The sequence below is a fragment of the Anomaloglossus baeobatrachus genome, chromosome 5 (assembly GCF_048569485.1).
Source record: "Anomaloglossus baeobatrachus isolate aAnoBae1 chromosome 5, aAnoBae1.hap1, whole genome shotgun sequence".
In the NCBI taxonomy this organism is placed as follows: domain Eukaryota; kingdom Metazoa; phylum Chordata; class Amphibia; order Anura; family Aromobatidae; genus Anomaloglossus; species Anomaloglossus baeobatrachus.
In genome coordinates this window covers 540,349,176-540,371,981 of record NC_134357.1, presented here as the reverse complement: position 1 = coordinate 540,371,981, position 22,806 = coordinate 540,349,176, and the positions used below count along the sequence as shown (strand labels likewise).

The 22,806-nt window shown below is 40.5% G+C and overlaps 1 protein-coding gene across 1 annotated transcript in view; it reads left to right on the top strand.

Moving 5' to 3' along the window:
* Positions 1-22,806, top strand: part of LOC142312939 (uncharacterized) — a 72,967-nt gene that overhangs the window by 172 nt on the left and 49,989 nt on the right. Inside the window, 10 exon segments of the mRNA XM_075351928.1 lie at positions 115-294; positions 377-500; positions 580-677; positions 875-965; positions 3,518-4,439; positions 16,669-16,717; positions 18,882-19,242; positions 21,664-22,035; positions 22,262-22,406; positions 22,589-22,592. Of these exon segments, the coding sequence (XP_075208043.1) occupies positions 115-294; positions 377-500; positions 580-677; positions 875-965; positions 3,518-4,439; positions 16,669-16,717; positions 18,882-19,242; positions 21,664-22,035; positions 22,262-22,406; positions 22,589-22,592 (2,346 nt within the window).

Here is a 22,806-nt window from a genome sequence, read left to right as displayed (position 1 = left end):
GACGTCACATTACATCATTCTTCTCTATGGGAATAATAGATGGACAGAACTGGAGAGGTGAGGACTCTGGAAATGTCTGTAGTGAGATTTATTAATGTGTCTCTCCATAACCAGGATTACACAGTAGTGAAGAAGACCTCTAGTGAGCGCTGTCAGGCCCCTGTGTCTGATGGATGGGGAAGACCCCTGAGCCCAATCACAGGGCCTCCACCTCATCCCCCTATACATGAAGACATTCATGATCAGAAGATCCTAGAACTCACCTACAAAATGATTGAGCTGCTGACTGGAGAGGTGACACTGCTGGAAATGCTCGGACATTATACTGTAATGCTATTAAGGGATTGGGGGATGACGGTATCATTGTATGTGTCAGGTTCCTATAAGGTGTCAGGACGTCACCGTCTATTTTTCCATGGAGGAGTGGGAGTATTTAGAAGGACACAAAGATCGGTACAAGGACGTCATGATGAAGGTTCCTCAACCCCACACATCACCAGGTAATAGACAGAACTAAACACATACGGCCTATAATTATCTGTATATAAAGGATTAATTCAGTCTCTGTGTTTCCTCCAGTTCTGTCCAGTAAGAGGACAACACCAGAGAGATGTCCCTGTCCTCTTCTTCTGCAGGACTGCAAACAAGAAGATCCCTATGTTCTTCAGGATAATCAGGTAGATGGAGAGAAGGTGCCATGAAATCTCCCTATGATGTGCAGACGGCTGTGAAGGTCTTGTGCTCAGCCTTGTTTTATCCACCAGTATTATATGTTTTATATTTGTGTAATGAGAAAGGTGGAGATGGCAGGATTAGAGCTGATCATAGATGTGACTTCTCCATATGTCTGTGACTTTTACAATGTTTGTTTCAGGCTGAAGATCTGACCCATATTAATACTACAGAGACATATGTGAGGGGTGATGAGCGGTGTAAAGAGGAGATTCCTACATATGGCTACCCAGGTGAGTAGTGACCTCTAAATGTAGAGAAGTCACAGATTCTTCTTATTTACAGACAGCTACAATTTCATGTTGATTTTTTTTTTATATTTTGAGTTTTTTCGTCATTACCTTAGTTTGTTTTCATTCCTTCAACCAAAATACTAATTAAATATGGATGTAATTTTGATACTATTATAGTGATAATGCATTTTGTGCATTTACAATATGGACATTTATATATTCCTGTGTGTTTGAGGATTATTTTTTCATCATCTGTTGTCCCAATTATGGAACATAAGAAGCATTAACTCCTATTTGACGCTTATCACGTTCCTTTGTGCTAACAGAATACAGAGCATGCAGATATACATGAAAAGGCCACTTTGAAAGGAAAAAAAAATGAAAAAACATTTAGTAACATATTGAACTATCTAGTAACCTTTACTTGTGATATTATATTCCTCCTTGAACTTTGTTTGTGAATCAACAAAAGATTATTTCAGTTGCCTCAACAAAAGTTTTTTTCAGTTACAGGTTTCCCTGCTGTTTTACTATTACATAACTGCACATTTTGTTTGCTCTATGTTAAAATTCCATTTTCTCTTTTCAATCCTTAAGCTTCCTCAAAATCCTCCTGTAGTAGTAAATTATCCTCCTCTTTATTGAGTACTGTACATAACTTAATATCATCTGTAGATATTGCAATTCTACTCTGAACGTCCTCTACATTTTCATCAATAAATATAACAAAAAGAAAAGGGCCCAGTACTGACCTCTGTAGTACCCCACTGTTAAGTGACCCAGCCAGAATGTACTCCATTAATAACTAGCCTCTGTTTACAAAGCCAGGTGTTATTGCAACTATTACTTTTCCTCTGATCCCACTGTTCTCATTTTATGTACAAACGTTTTATGTGATACCTTATCCAGCACATCTAAAAAGTCCAGATAGATAACAACATCACAACCTTACTATGATCAGGTCTGGAACTTACATCCTCATATAATCTTATCACATTAGTTTGACAGGACTGATCCCTCATGAACCCATGTAGATATGGGGTCATGAGCTTATTCTCACTGAGATACTCCAGCTTTCGCTTAGAAAACCTTGAAATATTTTGGCCACACTTAAAGTAAATTCACCTGCCTATAGACTTCAGGCTCCCTTTTTCACATTATTTGGTACATTTGCTATACACCACTCGTCTCTAATAGACCCATTCTGATCTCCACAAGAAAAAAAAAGTTCATAATTACAAAATTGAGCACGATGGATCCTTATCTTTATCATTTGTTGGGGGAGAGTCAGGAGGCTCTCATACAAATGAGACCGTATGAACGAGCCCACCAATATTAACTTCTTTAGCCTACATTAGTCCAGTGTAAGGGGGCTTTTTTATAGTGAATATTTCCCTAGTCTCAGGTCAATGTCTTCTCTATCTTCCTCTCCTGTACAGAAATCATCCCACCCCCAGTCCTAAATTTCTATATACACTACACTACGTTATAATCTATACAAAAAAAAAAAAATTTTTGTAAAAAGACCAAACCTACACATTTTTTTTTATTTGTAAAATTTGTAAAACAGTAAAAAAAAAATCCTATATAAATTTGGTATTGTGTTGAACCAAAGAATAAAGCTGTCTTATTACTTATACCACATGATGAACAATGTAAAGGAGCAAAAATACAAACAAATCTAGAACTGCTGTTGATTTGTTCATTCTGCCTTTCAAAAATTGCAATAAGGCTCAGTTCACAGTTATCGTGCACTCTACGCTGAGAACTTACATCATGGTTTCCGGCTAAATCCCTGAAAAACAAAATTCAGACGAAAACCCCAGACAAAATCATTCTCGTTAATGCGCAGATGGAGTCATTTAGGTCTCTATCTTGCCTTTTTCCCATTGGTAACCATCTTTTTTTAGGCATACCCAAAAGCATGGTTGACCACACTTGTGTCCCTGTAAAAGAAAAAGAAAAAAAATGAGCATTGCGGTAGCAGAGGCCAGACAGTCTAAAGTGACGCCATCGGCCTTATTACACTGGATGGTTCTGTCGGAGGTTCTGTTTGAATAGCGTATTTCGCAGATATAGTCAGATATAATTGCTCAGTGCAGCAGAATAAAAATATGAATTTAGCGTTAAGTGATCCAAAAGTTATGTGTAGCAAAATGATAACAGTGAAGTCATCAAGTCAACCCACAAAAAATCAAGTTCCACTAAGATCCATCATCTGTAGGAAATATAAGGATGTTTCCACTTTACTGTTAGCATAAGGGAAAACACCAAATACCCCCTTCCTCAAATACTCCTATGTTGCATTTTACCACAAAATTATGGTGACAGACACAGTGAAACATGAACATAATATGCTGGCTTCAACAGAAAATAAAAAAACTGCTGAAGAACAGCTAGTGGTCTAACAGGATCTAGTGGTTCTTGATCTGAGGTCTATTGTCAGATTGAGAATTTTAACTCATGTACATGACTTCCAACTTCTACGGACATATTAAACAGAATATTTATTGGTATTTTATTTGAAAAATAACTGATTTTACTCTTTGCAGATGAGAATGATGGGAGATCAGAGGGACAACTAATATCAAGGTCACTCGATTTGAAAATTGAACATATCACACAAGATACAAAAGTGTATCCCATTATTCCAGATACACCATCATTCCTTTACAGTAAAGACCTATCATCTGATCCTCTGAAACATGTCCAATCCTCTGATTCATCACAGACTAGTAAGAAAAATAAGCATCACAAAAGGATTGTTAAAAATCAAAGTAATCTTGGCGTAAATAGGCCATTTTCATGTCCAGAATATGGAAAAAGTTTTTACCTCAAAAATCATGAAAAAAATCAAACACCGGAGAAAAGATATTCATGCTCAGATTGTGGGAAAAATTTTAATCAGAAATCAGAGCTTGTAAAGCATGAGAGAATTCACACAGGGGAAAGGCCATTTTCATGTTCAGAATGTGAAAAATGTTTTAGAAATAAATCGCATCTTGTTAGACATCAGAGAAGTCACAAAGGGGAGAAGCCATACTTTTGTTCAGAATGTGGGAAATATTTTCTCCTTAAAACAATACTTGTGAAACATCAGAGAACGCACACGGGGGAAAAACCATTTTCATGTTCAGAATGTGGGAAATGTTTTGCAGCAAAATCCGCTTTTATTACACATCAGAGAATTCACACAGGGGAGAAGCCATATTCATGTTCAGAATGTGGGAAATCTTTTAGAGCAAAATCCGCTCTTGTTACCCATCAGAGAATTCACACAGGGGAGAAGCCATATTCGTGTTCACAATGTGGAAAATGTTTTACAAATAAATCAAATCTTGTTACACATCGGAGAAGTCACACAGAGGAGAAACCATATTCATGTTCCGATTGTGGAAAATGTTTTAAGCAGAAATCCAATCTTCTTAGACATCATAGAACTCACAAGGGAGAAGTCATTATTATGCCTAGAAGGTGAGAAATGTTTTCTTGAACATATTGTTTTGTATTTCATAAAAAAACACCTAGGTCAGAAGCAAATTATAGAGGACTACATGTAAAAGACAGTCAATGTAAAGTCATATAAGTAAAAGAGCAAGGAAAAAGCAATTTAAAGCTTAAATTTGAATTTAAAAAAATGTATATATGATATTTTAATTGTAGTTTATGGGCAAAAGCCTTTGGACACACCTCTTTATCACTGAAATTAGTTTTTTTAATTCAGTCTTGGGTCTATAAAATTCTGCCCCTAGCCTAGTTTTCGTTTACTATGTTCGTGACAGAATGACACAAATATTCCATGAACAACCATGAGTGGGGTAATGTTGATATCTTGGACCCACTGCACCACAGGCCAGGCTTACCCTGGAAGGACATAAGTATGTGATTGCCGGATATTCACTAGAGCCACTGATGGTGAGAATAGGCTTGACCGCTGGAAGTCACCAGGTAATACTCCATGACCGTTCCTGGGACTACAGCAGATAACCAGATTGTCAGAGGGTGCAAGTCACAGGGGGACAAAGACAAAATATGTAGTCAGACTAGAACCTTAGATCTGGGGAGGCGTGGTTGGATTAGCTGCCTAATAAGCCCCTGCTGCTTGGGGTAGGCCAGGAAATCTAAACTCTGCCGGACACAATGAACATACATTCCTGTAGAATCTAGCAGTGCCTTCCTATTGCCAGTTGAAAGTGAAACAAAAAGGGGCGAGGGCACCACCCATTTGGGATCTCTGTGAGCATAGTCCCTATTGCCAGTTGAAACTCACTAACAGCAGTGTTGGAAAGGCTACAGGAGTCGGCTCAGACAGACCATCCGAGGAGAGTAGCAGCACTTACCACCTGTGTGCGTAATTGGCAATACAAGTGATATTCTTGAAAAGTGGAAGCAGAGTAGTGTAAAGGGCATACCACTGTAGTTTGGAGAACTGGAAACGTGTTCTGTGGACTGACAAATTACGCTTATCTGGAAGTTTCATAGAGTCTGGGCTTAGTGAAGGATGGGAGAATGCTGTCTGTGTCACTACACTGTGCTAATCGTAAAGTTTGGTGGAAGATGAATAATACCATGGGCTTGATTTTTAGAGGTTGGCCTAGGCTCATTAGTTTTCTTTCCATGCTACAGGGGGAAAAAAAAGTATTTATTATTGTGGAAATACGGCACTCCCGTCCTTATAGTTGGTGCTCGGATATGGTCCAACCCCGTAATCAATCAATCAGGTAGACCTTGAGTGCCGGATTCTGTTTTAAATTGAAAAAAAGTATTTAGTCAGCTACCAATTGTGCAAGTTCTCCCACTTAAAAAGTTGAGAGAGGCCTGTAATTGATATCATAAGTGGACCACAACTATGAGAGACAAAATGAGAAAACAAATCCAGAAAATCACCTTGTCTGATTTGGCAAGATTTTATTTGAAAATTATGGTGGAAAATAAGTATTTAGTCACCTAAAAACATGCAAAATGTCTGGCTCTCACAGACCTGAAACTTCTTTAAGAGGCTCTTCTGTCCTTCATTCATTACCTGTAGTAATGGCACCTGTTTGAACTTGTTATCAGTATCAAAGACACATGTCCACAACCTCAAACAGTCATACTCCAAACTCCACTATGGTGAAGACCAAAGAGCTATCGAAGGACACTAGAAACAAAATTGTAGCCCTGCACGAGGCTGGGAAGACTGAATCTGCAATAGGCAAGCAGCTTGGTGTGATGAAATCAACTGTGGAAGTATTAATAAGAAAATGGAAGACATACAAGACCACTGAATCTCCCTCGATCTGGGGCTCCACGCAAGATCTCACCCCGTGGGCTCAAAATGATCACAAAAACGGTGAGCAAAAATCCCAGAATCACATGGGGGGACCTAGTGAATAACCTGCATAGACCTGGGACCACTGTAACAAAGGCTACCATCAGGAACACACACTGGGCCCGTCTGAAGTTTGCTAGAGTGCATTTGGATTATCCAGAAAAGTATTGAGAGAATGTCATCTGGTCTGATGAAAACAAAGTAGAACTGTTTGATAGAAACACAACTCGTCATGTTTTGAGGAGACAGAATACTGAGTTGCATCCAAAGAACACCATACCTACTGTGAAGCATGGGGGTGACAATATCATGCTTTGGGGTTGTTTCTCTGCAAAGGGACCAGGACGACTGATCCGTGTCCATGAAAGAATGAATGGGGCCATGTATAGTGAGATTTTGAATGCAAACCTCCTTCCATCAACAAGGGCATTGAAGATGAAACGTGACTGGGTCTATCAGCGTGATAATGATCCCAAGCACACCGCCAAGGCAACGAAAGAGTGGCTTCATAAGAAGCATATGAAGGTCCTAGAGTGGCGTAGCCAATCTCCAGATCTCAACCCCATAGAAAACCTTTGGAGGGAGTTGAAAGTCTGTGTTGCCGAGCGACAAGCCCAAAACATCACTTCTGTAGAGATCTGCATGGAGGAATGGGCCAACATACCACCAACAGGTACTGCCATATCAATACATTATTCGCATTGTGTAAGTTCAGGAGCTGAGTGAACACTTGAAGTGGGTGTTGGATGTTACATACTGCTAAACCGCTGCAACTTCTGGGTTCTGTGCTAGCTCGGATTCCCAAAGTTTGACCCTTTTAGGTATCACAGTCAATAATGATGTCCAAATCTATATGGTTGACAGACAGAGTGGGATTCCTCTGTAGCTCTATCGAGCGCTCAGCCTAATGGTTAATATGGCAATTTTAGGTCTAACAATGCTTACAATGCCCAAGGCATCTGTCAGCCATAGATGCCTATTGGCCCTTCTGGCAACAGGATTTAATAGGCTGAATGTGACAGCTATAATGCACCGCAATACTACCAACCAAACTGTTAAATTCTGAAATCCCATAACAGGACTAGGTAAAACAAAATAAAAATTAAAGTACCGGTAACAAAAAAAAATGCTTTATAAAAATGAAAATAAAACAAAATGCATCTGTCTCGTTTTTTAAGTAGTTTATTCCTGGAAACAAAATGTGTATTTAACCACTTGCTGACACGTTATTCATTAGGATTCTCCAGGTCAATGTTATTAGGGAAATGCCAAACCTGTTTTTTTTTTTTCTGTTATTTAAGTGGAGAAAAAAAAATAGAAACGTGTTAAAAAAAAAAAACAACAACAATTTGCTTCTGTGCCAAATTTCTTGCGGAAAAATGTTCAACTGCCCCATTGACTTACATTATACTCGGTAAACGAGTACCGAGCATCAAAATTCTCGTTACAAGCACCGATCAGTTATAATGCCTCAAACTAAATGAGCAGGTTATTTATACCAGACCGTAATCACCATAAAGAAAAAATAAAGTCAGTATTACTGATTTTAGTCACAATTCCTATCAAAAATTTGAATGAATATCAGTAGTGATCAAAATGGCAAGATACACCCCAGAATGATACCACTGAAAACTATGAATAGTTCTGTAAAAATGCTCTATATTTGCTCCATCTACCAGAAAAAAATTATGGTTCATAAAATATGAAGCTATAGGAAAAAAAGCATAATTTTGAAAAATGAGAATTTATTGCAAAAATGTAATGAGATCTAAAGAAGCTATACTGTAAATATTTGGTATCACTATGTCCATACTGACCCAATCTGTAAATTGAGTATTCACTTATCCTGCCCAGTAAACACAATGCAAAAAAAAAAAACAGAACAAAGGGCAAAATTGCTATTGTTGTGCAAACTTATTAAAGCATCATTCTAACATGCAGAATAAAGTTACTGCACTCTTCGTTTTATAAGACGCACTGGATTATAAGACGCACTTCAAATTTAGAGGAAAAAAATATGGGGTCCGTCTTATAATCCGGTGGTGTCTTATCAGAGAGAGGGCGGCAGCGGTGGTGGAGTGGGGTCATAGGAGGCAGTGGCGGTGCTGGAGCAGGGTGATTCCCAGATGCTCGCTGGGGGCACTGTGAGGCAGCAGGAGCTTCCAGAAACTCGGCTGTGCGGGCTTCAAAGAAATGGAACCAGGAGTCAGAGTGTGTGCAGATGGAGCTCTTGGCTCAGTGACATGCCGAGATCTCATCTGCATGCGCTACTTCCGGGCGCCATTTTCTTTACGTCCATTGCAGGGAGATCACTGGGCTGGTGATGGCATGCGCAGATGAGATCTTGAGCCAAGAGCTCCATCTGCGCACGCGTCAACTCCGGGCACCATTATTTAAAGCCCACACTGCCGACATTTTCAGAATGCCAGCGTCCCGCAGCATCTCCTGTGACCCCTCTCCACCTCCCCCAGTAAGCTACATTCAAATTTTAAGATGCACCCTTATTTGGGAGGAAAAGTGTGTCTTATAATCCGAAAAATACAGTAATATGTCACATTTACAGTGTTCTAAAAAAAAAAAAAAAACCTGTAATTGAGGAAAAAAATTCACATTTTTGCCATATGCCACACATTCAATTTCTGAAGAGACTTTTGGGGTGAAAATATTTTCCCACCATAATTCATTTGTGTATAGACAGCGAACTTGCATTATTACTTATTCACTGATGCCTTGTCAATAACTCACATTTTTCTTAGTAGGTAATTCATGTGTTTTCAATATACTAGAAATTCTTTCTTTCTTATCTGTTTATATGTCTGACAAATGCTTAATAAAGTGACTTAATTAAAAATTGAATTCTTATTTTTTTCATTCCTTCAATGTAGCTAAAGGGTTAAAAAAAAATTCTAAATACTATTTTATATCCTTTTTAAAGAGTTATTCTCCCTTTCTCTCTTGAGCAGCTCAGAGTTATGCAGTCTCCCTGCAGCCTCTTTCACTTCCTGGTTTCTAGCAGGGTAGACACTCCCTCAAGCCCACTCTGCAATAAGTATATTTACATAGAGCAATAACTGGGCATTTGAATAAGCACCATGCTCGGGATAGTGAGAGCTATGATTAGGAGACCTGCTCTGGAGAAGCAGATGCAGCAGGTTGGTGCTTTTCCAAGATTTATGACAGCAGCTTGTCAGGAGCAGAGATGGAGCAGCACACTGATGTATACAAATCATTGAGTTGGGTAGAGGTGGCTACATTATTAAGAGTTTGCTCTTTTCCTTGAATGTAGCTACTGCCAGGGTCTGGGCAGTCACTAGTTACCAATCTTCATGGAAACAATCTGTATCTATGAAACATAAAAGCCTTCATTGCTGGAGAATTAACCCTCTCATGACCAAGGACGTAACGGTATGTCCTAAATCATGAAGGGGTGATCACCACCGGCTGCTCCAGTGAGCCGGTGGTGATCCCTGCACATGTCTGCTGTACAAATCAACAGACACGTGTACCACGCAGGTGGATCTGCAATCCACCTACGCCTGTTAATCCCTTAAATTGCACTGTCAAAATGTGACAGCACAATTAAAAGCCCCGCAGTGGGGAACTCTCCTTTCCCTGCCACCATTGGAGGCCCCATGATGCGATCACGGGGAGCCGATGGTTGTCATGGTAGCACAGGGTCATGTTATGACTCCTGTTGCTATCATGACGTGGTTCGTGTTACAGCCGGCAGAGCGCTGGGTGTAACAAGAATGGAGCATATCTCCTGATCAGAGCGATGCTGCTTTGATAGGGTGAAAAGAATGAGCGATCATACTGGTGATCCTTATAGTTCCCTAGGTGGACTAGTTGTAAATATACGTGTATGTATGTATGTATGTATGTAATATATATATATATATATATATATATATATATATATATATATATATATATATATATATAATGACAGGTCAGAGCCTTTTTGGGGATCGTTGGTTATTACCGGCGGTTCATCAAAAATGTTGCTACCATCGCAGCCCCACTCACAGATCTTACCCAAGGGATCAACCTCTGTCTCAATAAAGTGGAACGCAGAAGCAGAGGCTGCCTTTCAACGATTGAAAGAGGCTTTATGTGACCAACCAGTGTTGGTTACCCCAAACTTTAAACGGGTGTTTATTGTTCAAACAGATCCCTCTGGTGTTGACCTCGGCGCAGTGTTTTCACAAGAAGTGAACGGCGAGGAACACCCAGTGGGCTATCTAAGCAGAAAAATTACGGAGGCAGAACAAAAATACAGTGTGGTTGAGCGAGAAGCCTTGGCTGTGAAGTGGGCCCTGGAAACCCTGCGCTATTATTTACTAGAACGCCGATTTAGGCTAGTGACGGACCATTCACCCCTGACATGGATGTCCCAGGCAAAAGAGGGCAATGCGCGGGTGACACGCTGGTTCTTGGCGTTACAAAATTTTAAATTTTCTGTGGAGCACAGAGCAGGCAAGGCGCATGGGAACGTAGACGCGTTGTCTAGAACGCACTGCTTGGTAAGTCATTGTGTCCGACCCCATGGGCTCGAACAGAGGGGGGGGTATGTGAGATGCCGAGGGGAGAGGTACTAGAGAACAGGTATGTTTCCCCTCGGTTCATTTCATATGCCTCCATGTCCTGACTGTGGAGCAGTCAGCCCATTCAAATGGGCTGGGAAAGTCTGGGAAAGTTATATCTGGCTCAGCAATAAGTTCGTAACTGAAGCCTGTTTATTTCATAGTTTCATAGTTTTTAAGGTTGAAGGGAGACTCTAAGTCCATCTAGTTCAACCCGTAGCCTAACATGTTGATCCAGAGGAAGGCAAAAAAACCCCAATGTGTCAAACAGCTCCAATGGGGAAAAAAATTCCTTCCTGACTCCACATACGGCAATCAGACTAGTTCCCTGGATCAACACCCTGTCATAAAATCTAATATACATACTGGTAATATTATATTTTTCAAGAAAGGCATCCAGGCTCTGCTTAAATGTTAGTAGTGAATCACTCATTACAACATCATGCGGCAGAGAGTTCCATAGTCTCACTGCTCGTACAGTAAAGAATCCTCGTCTGTGACCATGATTAAACCTTTTTTCCTCAAGACGTAGCGGATGCTCCCGTGTTCCAGTCGCAGGCCTAGGTGTAAAGAGATCTTTGGAAAGGTCTCTGTACTGTCCCCTCATATGTTTATACATTGTGATTAGATTCCCCCTAAGCCTTTGTTTTTCCAGACTAAATAACCCAAAGTTTAATAACCTGTCTTGGTATTGCAGCCCACCCATTCCTCTAATAATCTTGGTCGCTCTTCTATCTACCTGTAAGATTATGCTATTTATAACCTTCTATACTTTTGCTATCAAGAAAAGCATCCATTCCTCTCTTAAATTCATTCAGTGAGTTGGCCATCACCACTTCCTCAGGAAGAGAGTTCCAGAGCCTCACTGCTCTTACCGTGAAGAACCCTCTTCTATGCTGATGTAGGAATTTTCTTTCCTCCAATCGAAGAGAATGCCCCCTTGTTCTTGTCATAGTCCTTGGTACAAACAGATCATGGGAGAGATCTCTATATGGCCCTCTGATATATTTGTACATATTTATTAGGTCTCCCCTTAGACTTCTCTTTTCTAGAGTAAATAGACCTAATTTTGATAACCTTTCCGTGTATTGTAATGCACCCACTCCATTTATTATTTTAGTAGCCCGCCACTGAAACCTTTCAAGTTCAGTAATGTCTTTCTTGAGCACCGGCGCCCACACTTGCACACAATACTCCCAGTGTGGTCTGACGAGTGATTTGTACAGAGGGAGAATGATGTTTTCATCTCGTGCCCCCAGACCTCTTCTAATGCATCCCATTACCGTATTTGCTTTGGTGGCTGCTGCCTGACACTAGGCACTCCAATTTAGCTTTTTATTGACTAAGATGCCTTAGTCTTTTTCCATGTCTGATTTCCCCAGCAGTTGCCCATTTAGTAGGTAATCGTAGCATCTGTTTCTCCTTCCCATGTGCATAACCTTACACTTATCTGTGTTAAACCTCATTTGCCATTTTTCAGCCCAATTCTCCAATTTACTCAAATCCATCTGTTGTTGCAAACTGTCCTCCTTTGTGTTAACTACCTTACATAGTTTTGTATCATCTGCCAATACTGATATTTTACTCTGTAAACCATGCACCAGATCATTAATAAATATATTAAATAGTAGGGGGCCCAATACAGACCCCTGTGGCACCCCACTAGTAACCCTGGCCCAATCTGATTTCATTGTAATTTTGGGCTCAGTTTTTCCTGGTGCAATCAGTAGGAATGGCAGTGGGACTGGTTGCTCCCTTCTCCACATTCAATCCAGGTTTTGATTCCTCACTGGATCAGCTGAAATAATCAGGAGGCATTCAGAACAGAGAGCCTGCTGAGGAGAGCAGTCCAGGCTCATGGCTGCTGGTGCTGAGGCTCCATACCTCCGCTTGCTGTGCTGAGGAACCGACACAGTAAGAGAATACTGTTTTGTTTGTTACATAGGTTTATTTTGTAGTTAGCATTCTGTTGTTAGTTAGTGGCCAGACGGCCTTAGACATTTATTTTCCTGTTTTTGCATGTGTAACACTGAGAGATAAGTGTACACAATAAACACGGCAGTGGCCGTACCTGTGTGGAACCGGCCAGTCTGCCGCTGTCATCTGTGAATCCATAGCCACTCGCTTGGACCAAAGCAAAGATCCCAGCTGAGCTATATCCCCTGTCTCACTATATATACAGTGCCTACAAGTAGTATTCAACCCCCTGCAGATTTAGCAGGTTTACACATTCGGAATTAACTTGGCATTGTGACATTTGGACTGTAGATCAGCCTGGAAGTGTGAAATGCACTGCAGCAAAAAAGAATGTTGTTGTTTTTTTTTTTGGTTTTTTTTTTTTTAAATGGTGGAAAGTTTATTCAGAGGGTCATTTATTATTCAACCCCTCAAACCACCAGAATTCTGTTTGGTTCCCCTAAAGCAGAGGTTCCCAACTCCAGTCCTCAAGGCACACCAACAGTGCATGTTTTCAGGATTTCCTTAGTATTGCACAGGTGATAATTTAATCACCTGCAAAGGTGCTGAATCCAACACCCATGCAATTCTAAAGAAATCCTGAAAACATGCACTGTAGGTGTGCCTTGAGGACTGGAGTTGGGAACCTCTGCCCTAAAGTATTAAGAAGTATTTCAGGCACAAAGAACAATGAGCTTCACATGTTTGGATTAATTATCTTATTCCAGCCTTTTCTGACTAATTAAGACCCTCCCCAAACTTGTGAACAGCACTCATACTTGGTCAACATGGGAAAGACAAAGGAGCATTCCAAGGCCATCAGAGACAAGATCGTGGAGGGTCACAAGGCTGGCAAGGGGTACAAAACCCTTTCCAAGGAGCTGGGCCTACCTGTCTCCACTGTTGGGAGCATCATCCGGAAGTGGAAGGCTTATGGAACTACTGTTAGCCTTCCACGGTCTGGACAGCCTTTGAAAGTTTCCACCCGTGCCGAGGCCAGGCTTGTACGAAGAGTCAAGGCTAACCCAAGGACAACAAGGAAGGAGCTCCGGGAAGATCTCATGGCAGTGGGGACATTGGTTTCAGTCAATACCATAAGTAATGTACTCCACCGCAATGGTCTCCATTCCAGACGAGCCCGTAAGGTACCTTTACATTCAAAGCGTCATGTCAAGGCTCGTCTACAGTTTGCTCATGATCACTTGGAGGACTCTGAGACAGACTGGTTCAAGGTTCTCTGGTCTGATGAGACCAAGATCGAGATCTTTGGTGCCAACCACACACGTGACATTTGGAGACTGGATGGCACTGCATACGACCCCAAGAATACCATCCCTACAGTCAAGCATGGAGCAGAAAGAGGGAGAGAAAATACCCCATATGAGATGTTCAAGGAAACACTTCAAACTTGATCAGGTGCAAAAGTCATAAACAATCTTTATTCAGTACAAAAGATCCAGATAAAATGACACCAAGACAGTGATCCAGGAAATTACAACAGTCAAATATAGAACCAGGTAAAAAGATAAAAACCCAGAGCACACATAGGGGCAGTCAGGTCAGAGGAATCACCATGAGAGGGAACCGCATAGTCTAATCACACATGTGGAGAAAAACTCCCAATAAGAAGCACATGTGGATAATTGATACATTGCATAGTTTACTTACTCATGGTGAAGCCTCAGCAGAGGGTGTGCGGTGGCGTCCGGTCTGCTGAGGCTTCACCATGAGTAAGTAAACTATGCAATGTATCAATTATCCACATGTGCTTCTTATTGGGAGTTTTTCTCCACATGTGTGATTAGACTATGCGGTTCCCTCTCATGGTGATTCCTCTGACCTGACTATGTGTGCTCTGGGTTTTTATCTTTTTACCTGGTTCTATATTTGACTGTTGTAATTTCCTGGATCACTGTCTTGGTGTCATTTTATCTGGATCTTTTGTACTGAATAAAGATTGTTTATGACTTTTGCACCTGATCAAGTTTGAAGTGTTTCCTTGAACATCTCATATGGGGTATTTTCTCTCCCTCTTTCTGCTCTCTGGTCTGATTCATGTTTTATGAGGGGTTCCCCAATATTCAATGTGGAATTGGTCTACATGTGCCCTATCCTGTTTTATAGTCAAGCATGGTAGTGGCAGCATCATGCTGTGGGGCTGTTTCTCAGCCAAGGGGCCTGGCCATCTGGTCCGCATCCATGGGAAGATGGATAGCACGGCCTACCTGGAGATTTTGGCCAAGAACCTCCGCTCCTCCATCAAGGATCTTAAGATGGGTCGTCATTTCATCTTCCAACAAGACAACGACCCAAAGCACACAGCCAAGAAAACCAAGGCCTGGTTCAAGAGGGAAAAAATCAAGGTGTTGCAGTGGCCTAGTCAGTCTCCTGACCTTAACCCAATTGAAAACTTGTGGAAGGAGCTCAAGATTAAAGTCCACATGAGACACCCAAAGAACCTAGATAACTTGGAGAAGATCTGCATGGAGGAGTGGGCCAAGATAACTCCAGAGACCTGTGCCGGCCTGATCAGGTCTTATATAAGACGATTATTAGCTGTAATTGTAAACAAGGGTTATTCCACAAAATATTAAACCTAGGGGTTGAATAATAATTGACCCACACTTTTATGTTGAAAATTTATTAAAATTTAACTGAGCAACATAACTTGTTGGTTTGTAAGATTTATGCATCTGTTAATAAATCCTGCTCTTGTTTGAAGTTTGCAGGCTCTAACTTATTTGCATCTTATCAAACCTGCTAAATCTGCAGGGGGTTGAAGACTACTTGTAGGCACTGTGTATGTGTATATATATATATATATATATATATATATGTATAAAATAATAATATATGTATATAATGTATATGTATTTTATAAAATGTAAATAAAAACAAAGTTCAAATCACCCCCCCCCCGTCCGCCCCATTGAAAATTAAAGGGTTAAAAAAAAATATACAAACATTTGGTATTGCTGCGTTCAGAAATGCCCGATCTATAAAAATATAAAATCAAATAATCTGATTGGTAAACGGCGTAATGGCAAAATAAATTCCAAACACCAAAATGACGTTTTTGCAAAATGCAACAATAGGCGATGAAAACGTAGCATCTGCGCAAAAATAGTGCCATTAAGAACGTCAACTTGAGACGCAAAAAATAAGCCATCTCTGAGCCCCATATCCCAAAAAATAAGAGCACTATGGGTCACGGAAAATGATGCAAAAAGTGCACCACTTTTTAGGGAGAAACTTTTTAACCCCTTAGATAAAAGTAAACCTAGACATGTCTGGTGTCTAAGAACTTGTACCGATCTAAGGCATCATACCGACACTCCTTTTGCAATTTTTCCGCACTTGCAATTTTTTTTGCTGTTTCCAGTACACTATATGGTAAAACTTTTATGGTTTCATTTGAAAGTACAACTCGTCCAGCAAAAAACAAACCCCCATAATGGCAAGATTGACGGAAAAATAAAAAAGTTACGGCTCTCGGAAGATGACCAAAAAACGGAAAATCGCCCTGTCATGAAGGGGTAAAACAGATAGCAAAAACAAGTAATATTGAAACTTGTGTATTTTCATTCCAATTAATTAACCACTTAAGGTCCAGGGGATTTTTATTTTTTTGCGCTTTTGTTTTTTCCTCCCCTTATTTGAGGGCCATCATTTTTTTGTTGATAATCCATGAGGGGGCTTGTTTTTCGTGGCATTACTTTTACTTTTGGATGACACCATTCATTTTATCATATGATGTAATAGTAAGCCGGGAAAAAAAATTCTATGTGTGGCAAATAGAAAAAAAAAATGAAATTCTGCAATTGTTTTTTTTTTGTTTCTTTTTAACATACAGAGTTCATTTTACCATAAAACTGATCTGGCAGTATTTAGATGCCAAAGATGTATAGTTTGTGTTTTATTTAAGTAGTGAAAAAAAAATAATTTTAAAAAATATTGCTTGTGTCACAACTTTACGAAAAAGCTGTAAAGTTTTAAATTTTTGTTATCTGTGGCTTTGTGAGGGCTTGTTCTTGTGCTCTGAGCTGATGTGTTTATTGATATTATTAAATAATTGATATTATTTTGGGGTATATATGGTGTTTTGATCGTCTGTTATTAAATTTTTTTCTGTTTTACTGAACATATTAATTTTATATTTTGATCTGTGATACAAAATACGTGTATTTTTTATTAATTTTTAATGTGGTAAAAGAGGGGTGATTTGAACTTTTTATACACTTTTTCATATGTTTTAAAGTTTTTGTTTTGTTTTTTTGTTTTTTTTTACTTTCTACTTCATTTAATAGTCCCTTTAGGGGACTTGAACCTGCAATAGTGTGATCACTTTTTCTATACACAGCAGCACTGTATATAGAAGAAACCGCAGTATCCTATGTACATCAGCGCAGTCATGATTACTCATTGGTATCCCGTGATCGCTGCGATGAGGGCTCAAGACAATACAGCTTTTAAATGTCACTGTCAGAGATTGACAGTGGCATTTAACAGGTTAAGATTGGGGAAGGGCGGACCCAGACTGTAAAAGGCCAGATCCACGCAGTGTGAAAGTCGACTGGATGCCGGACCCGGGATTCTGGGTTTTTGATCCAGATTCGACACTTGAGAAATTAAAAAATAAAAAAAATAAAGGAAAAATAAAGAAAATAGGAATGAAGTGAGCGTTTCATACTTACCAAGGCTCTGTTATAGCTCCCTCTCTGCGGTCGCACTGAAATTTCTGAACAGCAAGGCAAAGGGGTCCTTAATAGATGCCGTAGACACTTTTATGAATACGGGAAGAAAGTGCAGCAGGACATTAGCGAGAGCACTCAGACAACAACAGGCGACAACCTTTATTTCAAAAATATCCCCCTCACATCCCCAGGGTTCAATACTACACTCTTCGGTAGAAATAGCTGAGACGTTCCAAAAATTCTACATGTCCTTATATAATTTAGAGACAAATGACCCTGCAATGTCAAAATCATCTCTTAAAAGAAAAATGTTAGAGTACCTCAGAGAAGAAAAAATGTTGAGGTTGAAGGACTCTGACAAAGCTGCGTTGGAAACTGCAATTTCAAATCAAGAACTGGTGGACGCAATTATGTCATCCAAATCGGGAAAAGCGCCAGGGCCGGATGGCCTCCCCCTGGTATACTATAAAAAACTTAAGGAGATATTATCCCCACACCTCTTGTCAGCATTTAATTCTAGGGCTTCAGAGGGCTCAACTCCCAATGCAGATTCGTTGAGAGCTGTCTTGCTAAATTCTACTAAAAAGGGGGCTGAAAGCCCGTACTGACGAAGCGCTCACTGATATCCTAATCAGGCACGAATACTAATATTCTTTATAGCAAGATACTATTTATTTTAATAGCACATGAATAGTCAATGGTACATAGGCATTAGAACTATTTTTTAGTCATAGAATCTTATACAATAACAGAAATATGCATCAACATTACCATTTGTTGTAGCACTCCTTCCTCATCGGAGGGACTCGATTTATGAGTAGGAAAAAACATGGCATCTTGCATCACAGGAGCAGTGCGTACACTTCAATGTCCTGGAAGGTTTCCCTAACATTAAGCGAGTCCGGTGTATTTTTATAGGAAAATTTGTAGTCGTGTGCAAATGCAGTATTGCAATTGTGAATGGTTAATTGGTGACCAGCATGTGACAGCTGAGTCATGTTCATGTAACTTGACCACAAGCTGCTGTGGGCACCAGCAGCTTCCTGCATATTTCCTGCACATTTAGCCAGTTGACAACTGGTCGACCACAGTTTCCTGGAGATATTGCAAGGAGACGTGAATTTTACAGGCCAGCTTCCTTGCACCTGTTGTCAAATAACCACGAATTTCCTGATTGTGGAACTGTAAACGTTACTTCCTCATTATCGTGGTTTTGCTTCAAGACCTGTTTGACACGTATTCTTCATCATGGTAAAATTGGTTATCCAGAGGACATCTCTCTTTGATACTGAATTATTGATGGATCAAATAATATCTGGGATCACTATATCTTTTGATTATGATCCCTATCTACATCCCACTCATTCTTCAGTCATATCACATTGGTATCACAAGAGCACATATCACAGTATTACTAAAGACAGGGAAAGATCCAACACAATGTGCCAGTTATTGCCCGATATGCTTGCTGAATGTGGACACAAAACTATTTGCTAAGATCCTAGCAAACGGGTTGGCACATCTTCGTTCTCAAATAATCCACCCAGACCAGGCGGGTTTTATGGCGGGCCGTGAGGCACGGGACAATACAGTTAAGGCCATTAATCTGATACATAAAGCAAAAATTGAGGGTCTACCGTCCATGCTACTGTCAACCGATGCCGAAAAGGCTTTCGACAGAGTGGATTGGACTTTTTTGGAAGCTACGCTTGGTTGTCTGGGGTTGGGATGCGGTATGATGAGTTGGATCATGTCTTTATACTCAGTACCCTTGGCAAGGGTCCGGGTGAATGGGATTCTGTCGGACTCATTTAAAATATCTAACGGCACCCGTCAAGGGTGTCCGTTGTCTCCGCTAATCTTCATCCTGACGCTAGAACCCTTCCTCAGACACGTACGAGCCAACTCAGATATTGCGGGGGTTGGGGTGGGCCATGCCATGCATAAAGTAGCTGCATACGCGGACGATCTTCTGTTTTTCGTGTCAGCACACAGGATTTCACTCCCCAACTTAATGAGGGAGTTTCAGAGATATTCCAGCCTATCAAATTTTAAGATAAATTTCACAAAATCTGAGGCTCTTAACATAAACCTTTCATCCAAAGAAGTGGAAGAGCTGAAAACATCGTTTCGCTTTCGATGGGCAACCCAATCCCTAAATTACCTGGGGGTACGACTGACTAGTGACATGGGTCTACTTTACTCTCAGAATTTCCCATCTCTGCTGTCTATTATTAGGAAAGATTGTGACAGATGGGGGAAATCATTATTTTCTTGGTTTGGCAGATGCCAGATATAAAAAATGAATGTCCTGCCCAAAATTCTATACCTGTTGCAGGAGCTCCCAGTTAAAATACCGTCAGGATTCTTTAAATCTCTGGAATCCGTTTAGTCCTCGTTCATTTGGGGAGGTAAATCGGCACGCATAGAAAGAGCTATCTTACACAGGACAAAGTGTAGTGGGGGGATTGGGTTGCCAGATATAAGAAGATATCACTTAGCTGGACATCTTATTAGAATGATTGACTGGTGCAGGAACGGGTCTCAGAAGGCGTGGATACAAAGAGCAGTCCTTTTCCCCAATACCCCTTAACAAATTACCGTGGGTGCTCTCGGAGGTCCCTGCAAGATTGAAAGCACATCCAACTATCGGGTCAACCGTGACATACTGCAATACTGGGAGGGTGCAATTGGATATGATACCCATGCAATCGAGCCTGACACCGATCTTGAGCCATCCTGCTTTTGAACCAGGTAGAGTGGACCCAGTTTTTCAGGTATGAGTTCGGGGCGGGGTGGATCGGGTGGAAGACTTTGGAATCCGGGATACCTGGCCGTCGGTGGAAGGATTGACGGCTAGACAGGATCCCATCCCACTTGGCTAATGGAGATGCTTACAATTGGCGCATTTTTTCAGTAGTCTCCCAGCTAGGGCCCACTTTCAATGACCTAAGACACAGTTTGAACAAATTTGTATGGGATCAGGCATAATACGACATTCACTTTCGGTTGTGTATTCGCTTTTGTCTTCGCCCCCCAACCTACAACTTCCCCCTTTTGCTTCACAATGGGAACGGGATTTGGGAATTCAGCTGACACCAACACAGTGGGATCAGGTCTTCAGATTGGCACACACATCTTCCATCAGCTCCAGGTTTCAGGAGGCTAGCTATAAACTGTTATCCAGATGGTACAGAGTACCTTCTAGGTTACATGTTATGTTCCCAATGGTGGACTCCACATGCTGGAGGTGTGGTACAGCAGAGAGCAACATTTTACATGTGTTCTGGGGGTGCGAGGTGATCCAGCCCTTCTGGAAGGGAGTGTCCGACACCATTCGCCGGGTTACTGGTAAGGATGAGGAGTGGGGACCTGCTGCTGCACTGTTGCATCACTGCGGGATTCCTGAAAAAACTTACAAGAACTCTTTGAGGAAATTCCTCATTATGGCAGCGAGAGTATGCATTCCAGAAAGATGGAGGAGCACGACACCTCCCACGCTGGTTCAATGGATCAATAAGGTCAATGACCTCATGTACATGGAGAATCTAACTTCATCGCTGCATGATTCATATGAGAAATTCTGGACCACGTGGCGGGAGTGGTTGGACTTTCAGCATTCTGAGGACTATAGTGCTCTGGTGGGGGGTGACGTGGTTGCCGATGGAAGCGCAGACCGCAATACATAGTCGAGCTCACCCCCCCTCACTCCCCCTTTACCCCTGCCCATCGTTCCCCCCACCCTTCTCCACACTTTCCTATTCTTCTTTTACACTTCATGCTTCGTTTCCTCTTTTCTATCTGTTATTTCTTTCTTTTTCTTTTTACTTATATTTGTGAGTTGCCTATGTTATCTGGTTTAATGTGAATCTACATTAAGAAAAAGTTTGGGGGACCTAGATTTATCAGGATTCTGGGAGGAGATATATGCAGGAGTGTTGTCTAGCAAGATACAAGTAAGTAATCCCTTTCATGTACCTTGTCCATGGTGTATGGAATGTATTGCAAAATGGCTTATTTGGTCTTAAGAATTGTATTAAGTCATGTTGAAGGTTTCCATTTCAAAATAAAGAATTTAAAAAAAACAATATTATACAAATATAATTTTTAAGGTTACTTTATTTAAAAATAGTAATTTGTTTTATCCTTGGCAGATGACTGGAGGAGTAGAACAGAAGGAAATCATATATCTTCCATATTTAAATCGGATGACCTTGATATCAACCAAGATACATTTGAGGAGTATGCCATTGTCCCAGCTGCAGCATCATCCCCCCACAGTAAAGATCTGTCATCTGATCCTTTCAAACAGTTCCATTCCTCTAATTCATCACAGACTATTAAGAAAAATAAGAGACATAAAGAGTGCCGTAAAAATCAATGTGTGGTGGATGTAAAGAGTTCATTCTCAAGTTCAGAACATGGCAGAAGTTTTTCCCTCAAATCGTATTTTGTGACACAAAAAAATTCACAGATTGGAAAATCCATTTTCATGTTCAGAGTGCAAGAAATGTTTCAACTGGAAAGTAATTCTTCTTAGACATGAAAGAGCTCACACAGGGGAGAAACCATTTTTATGTTTAGATTGTGGGAAATGTTTTAACCAGAAATCAAGTCTTGTTAGACATCAGAGAATTCACACAGGGCAGAAGCCATTTTTATGTTCAGAGTGTGGGAAACATTTTAGTCAGAAAACATATCTTCTTAAACATTTGAGGACTCATACAGGGGAAAAGCCATTTGCATGTCCAGAATGTGGAAAATGTTTTAACCGGAAGTCAAGTGTTGTTATACACCAGAGAAGTCACACTGGGGAGAAACCATACTCTTGTTCTCATTGTGGCAAATGTTTTAGCCAGAAATCAAATCTTGTTACACATCAGAAAACTCACCCAGGGTAGAAGCAGTATGTGTGTTCAGACTGTGGGAAATATTGTTTTTAGAAATCATATTTTTGTTAAACATCAGAGTAGGGAGAGCCAAAATGTAGCCCTAATTGCACATAAAAAAATTCTCATTAGAGATCTGCAGAGTGAGAAAAATATTACTCATAAATCACTAAATTGTACTGTGATATAGGAAAGTTTGTGGATACAGCCCACCCCATCCAATGTATGCGTGTTGTTCAATCAGGTTCCTGGGCAATCCACTCCTAAACTTGTTATCCTTAAGGTATATAAAAATCCAAATAACACACTTGAATATCAACCAAGGCCATAGGTTGTTTTACAATAGCATATCCATACTTTACTGGATATCTATACATTACAGGGTTTCCTGATGATTCTTCAAATATG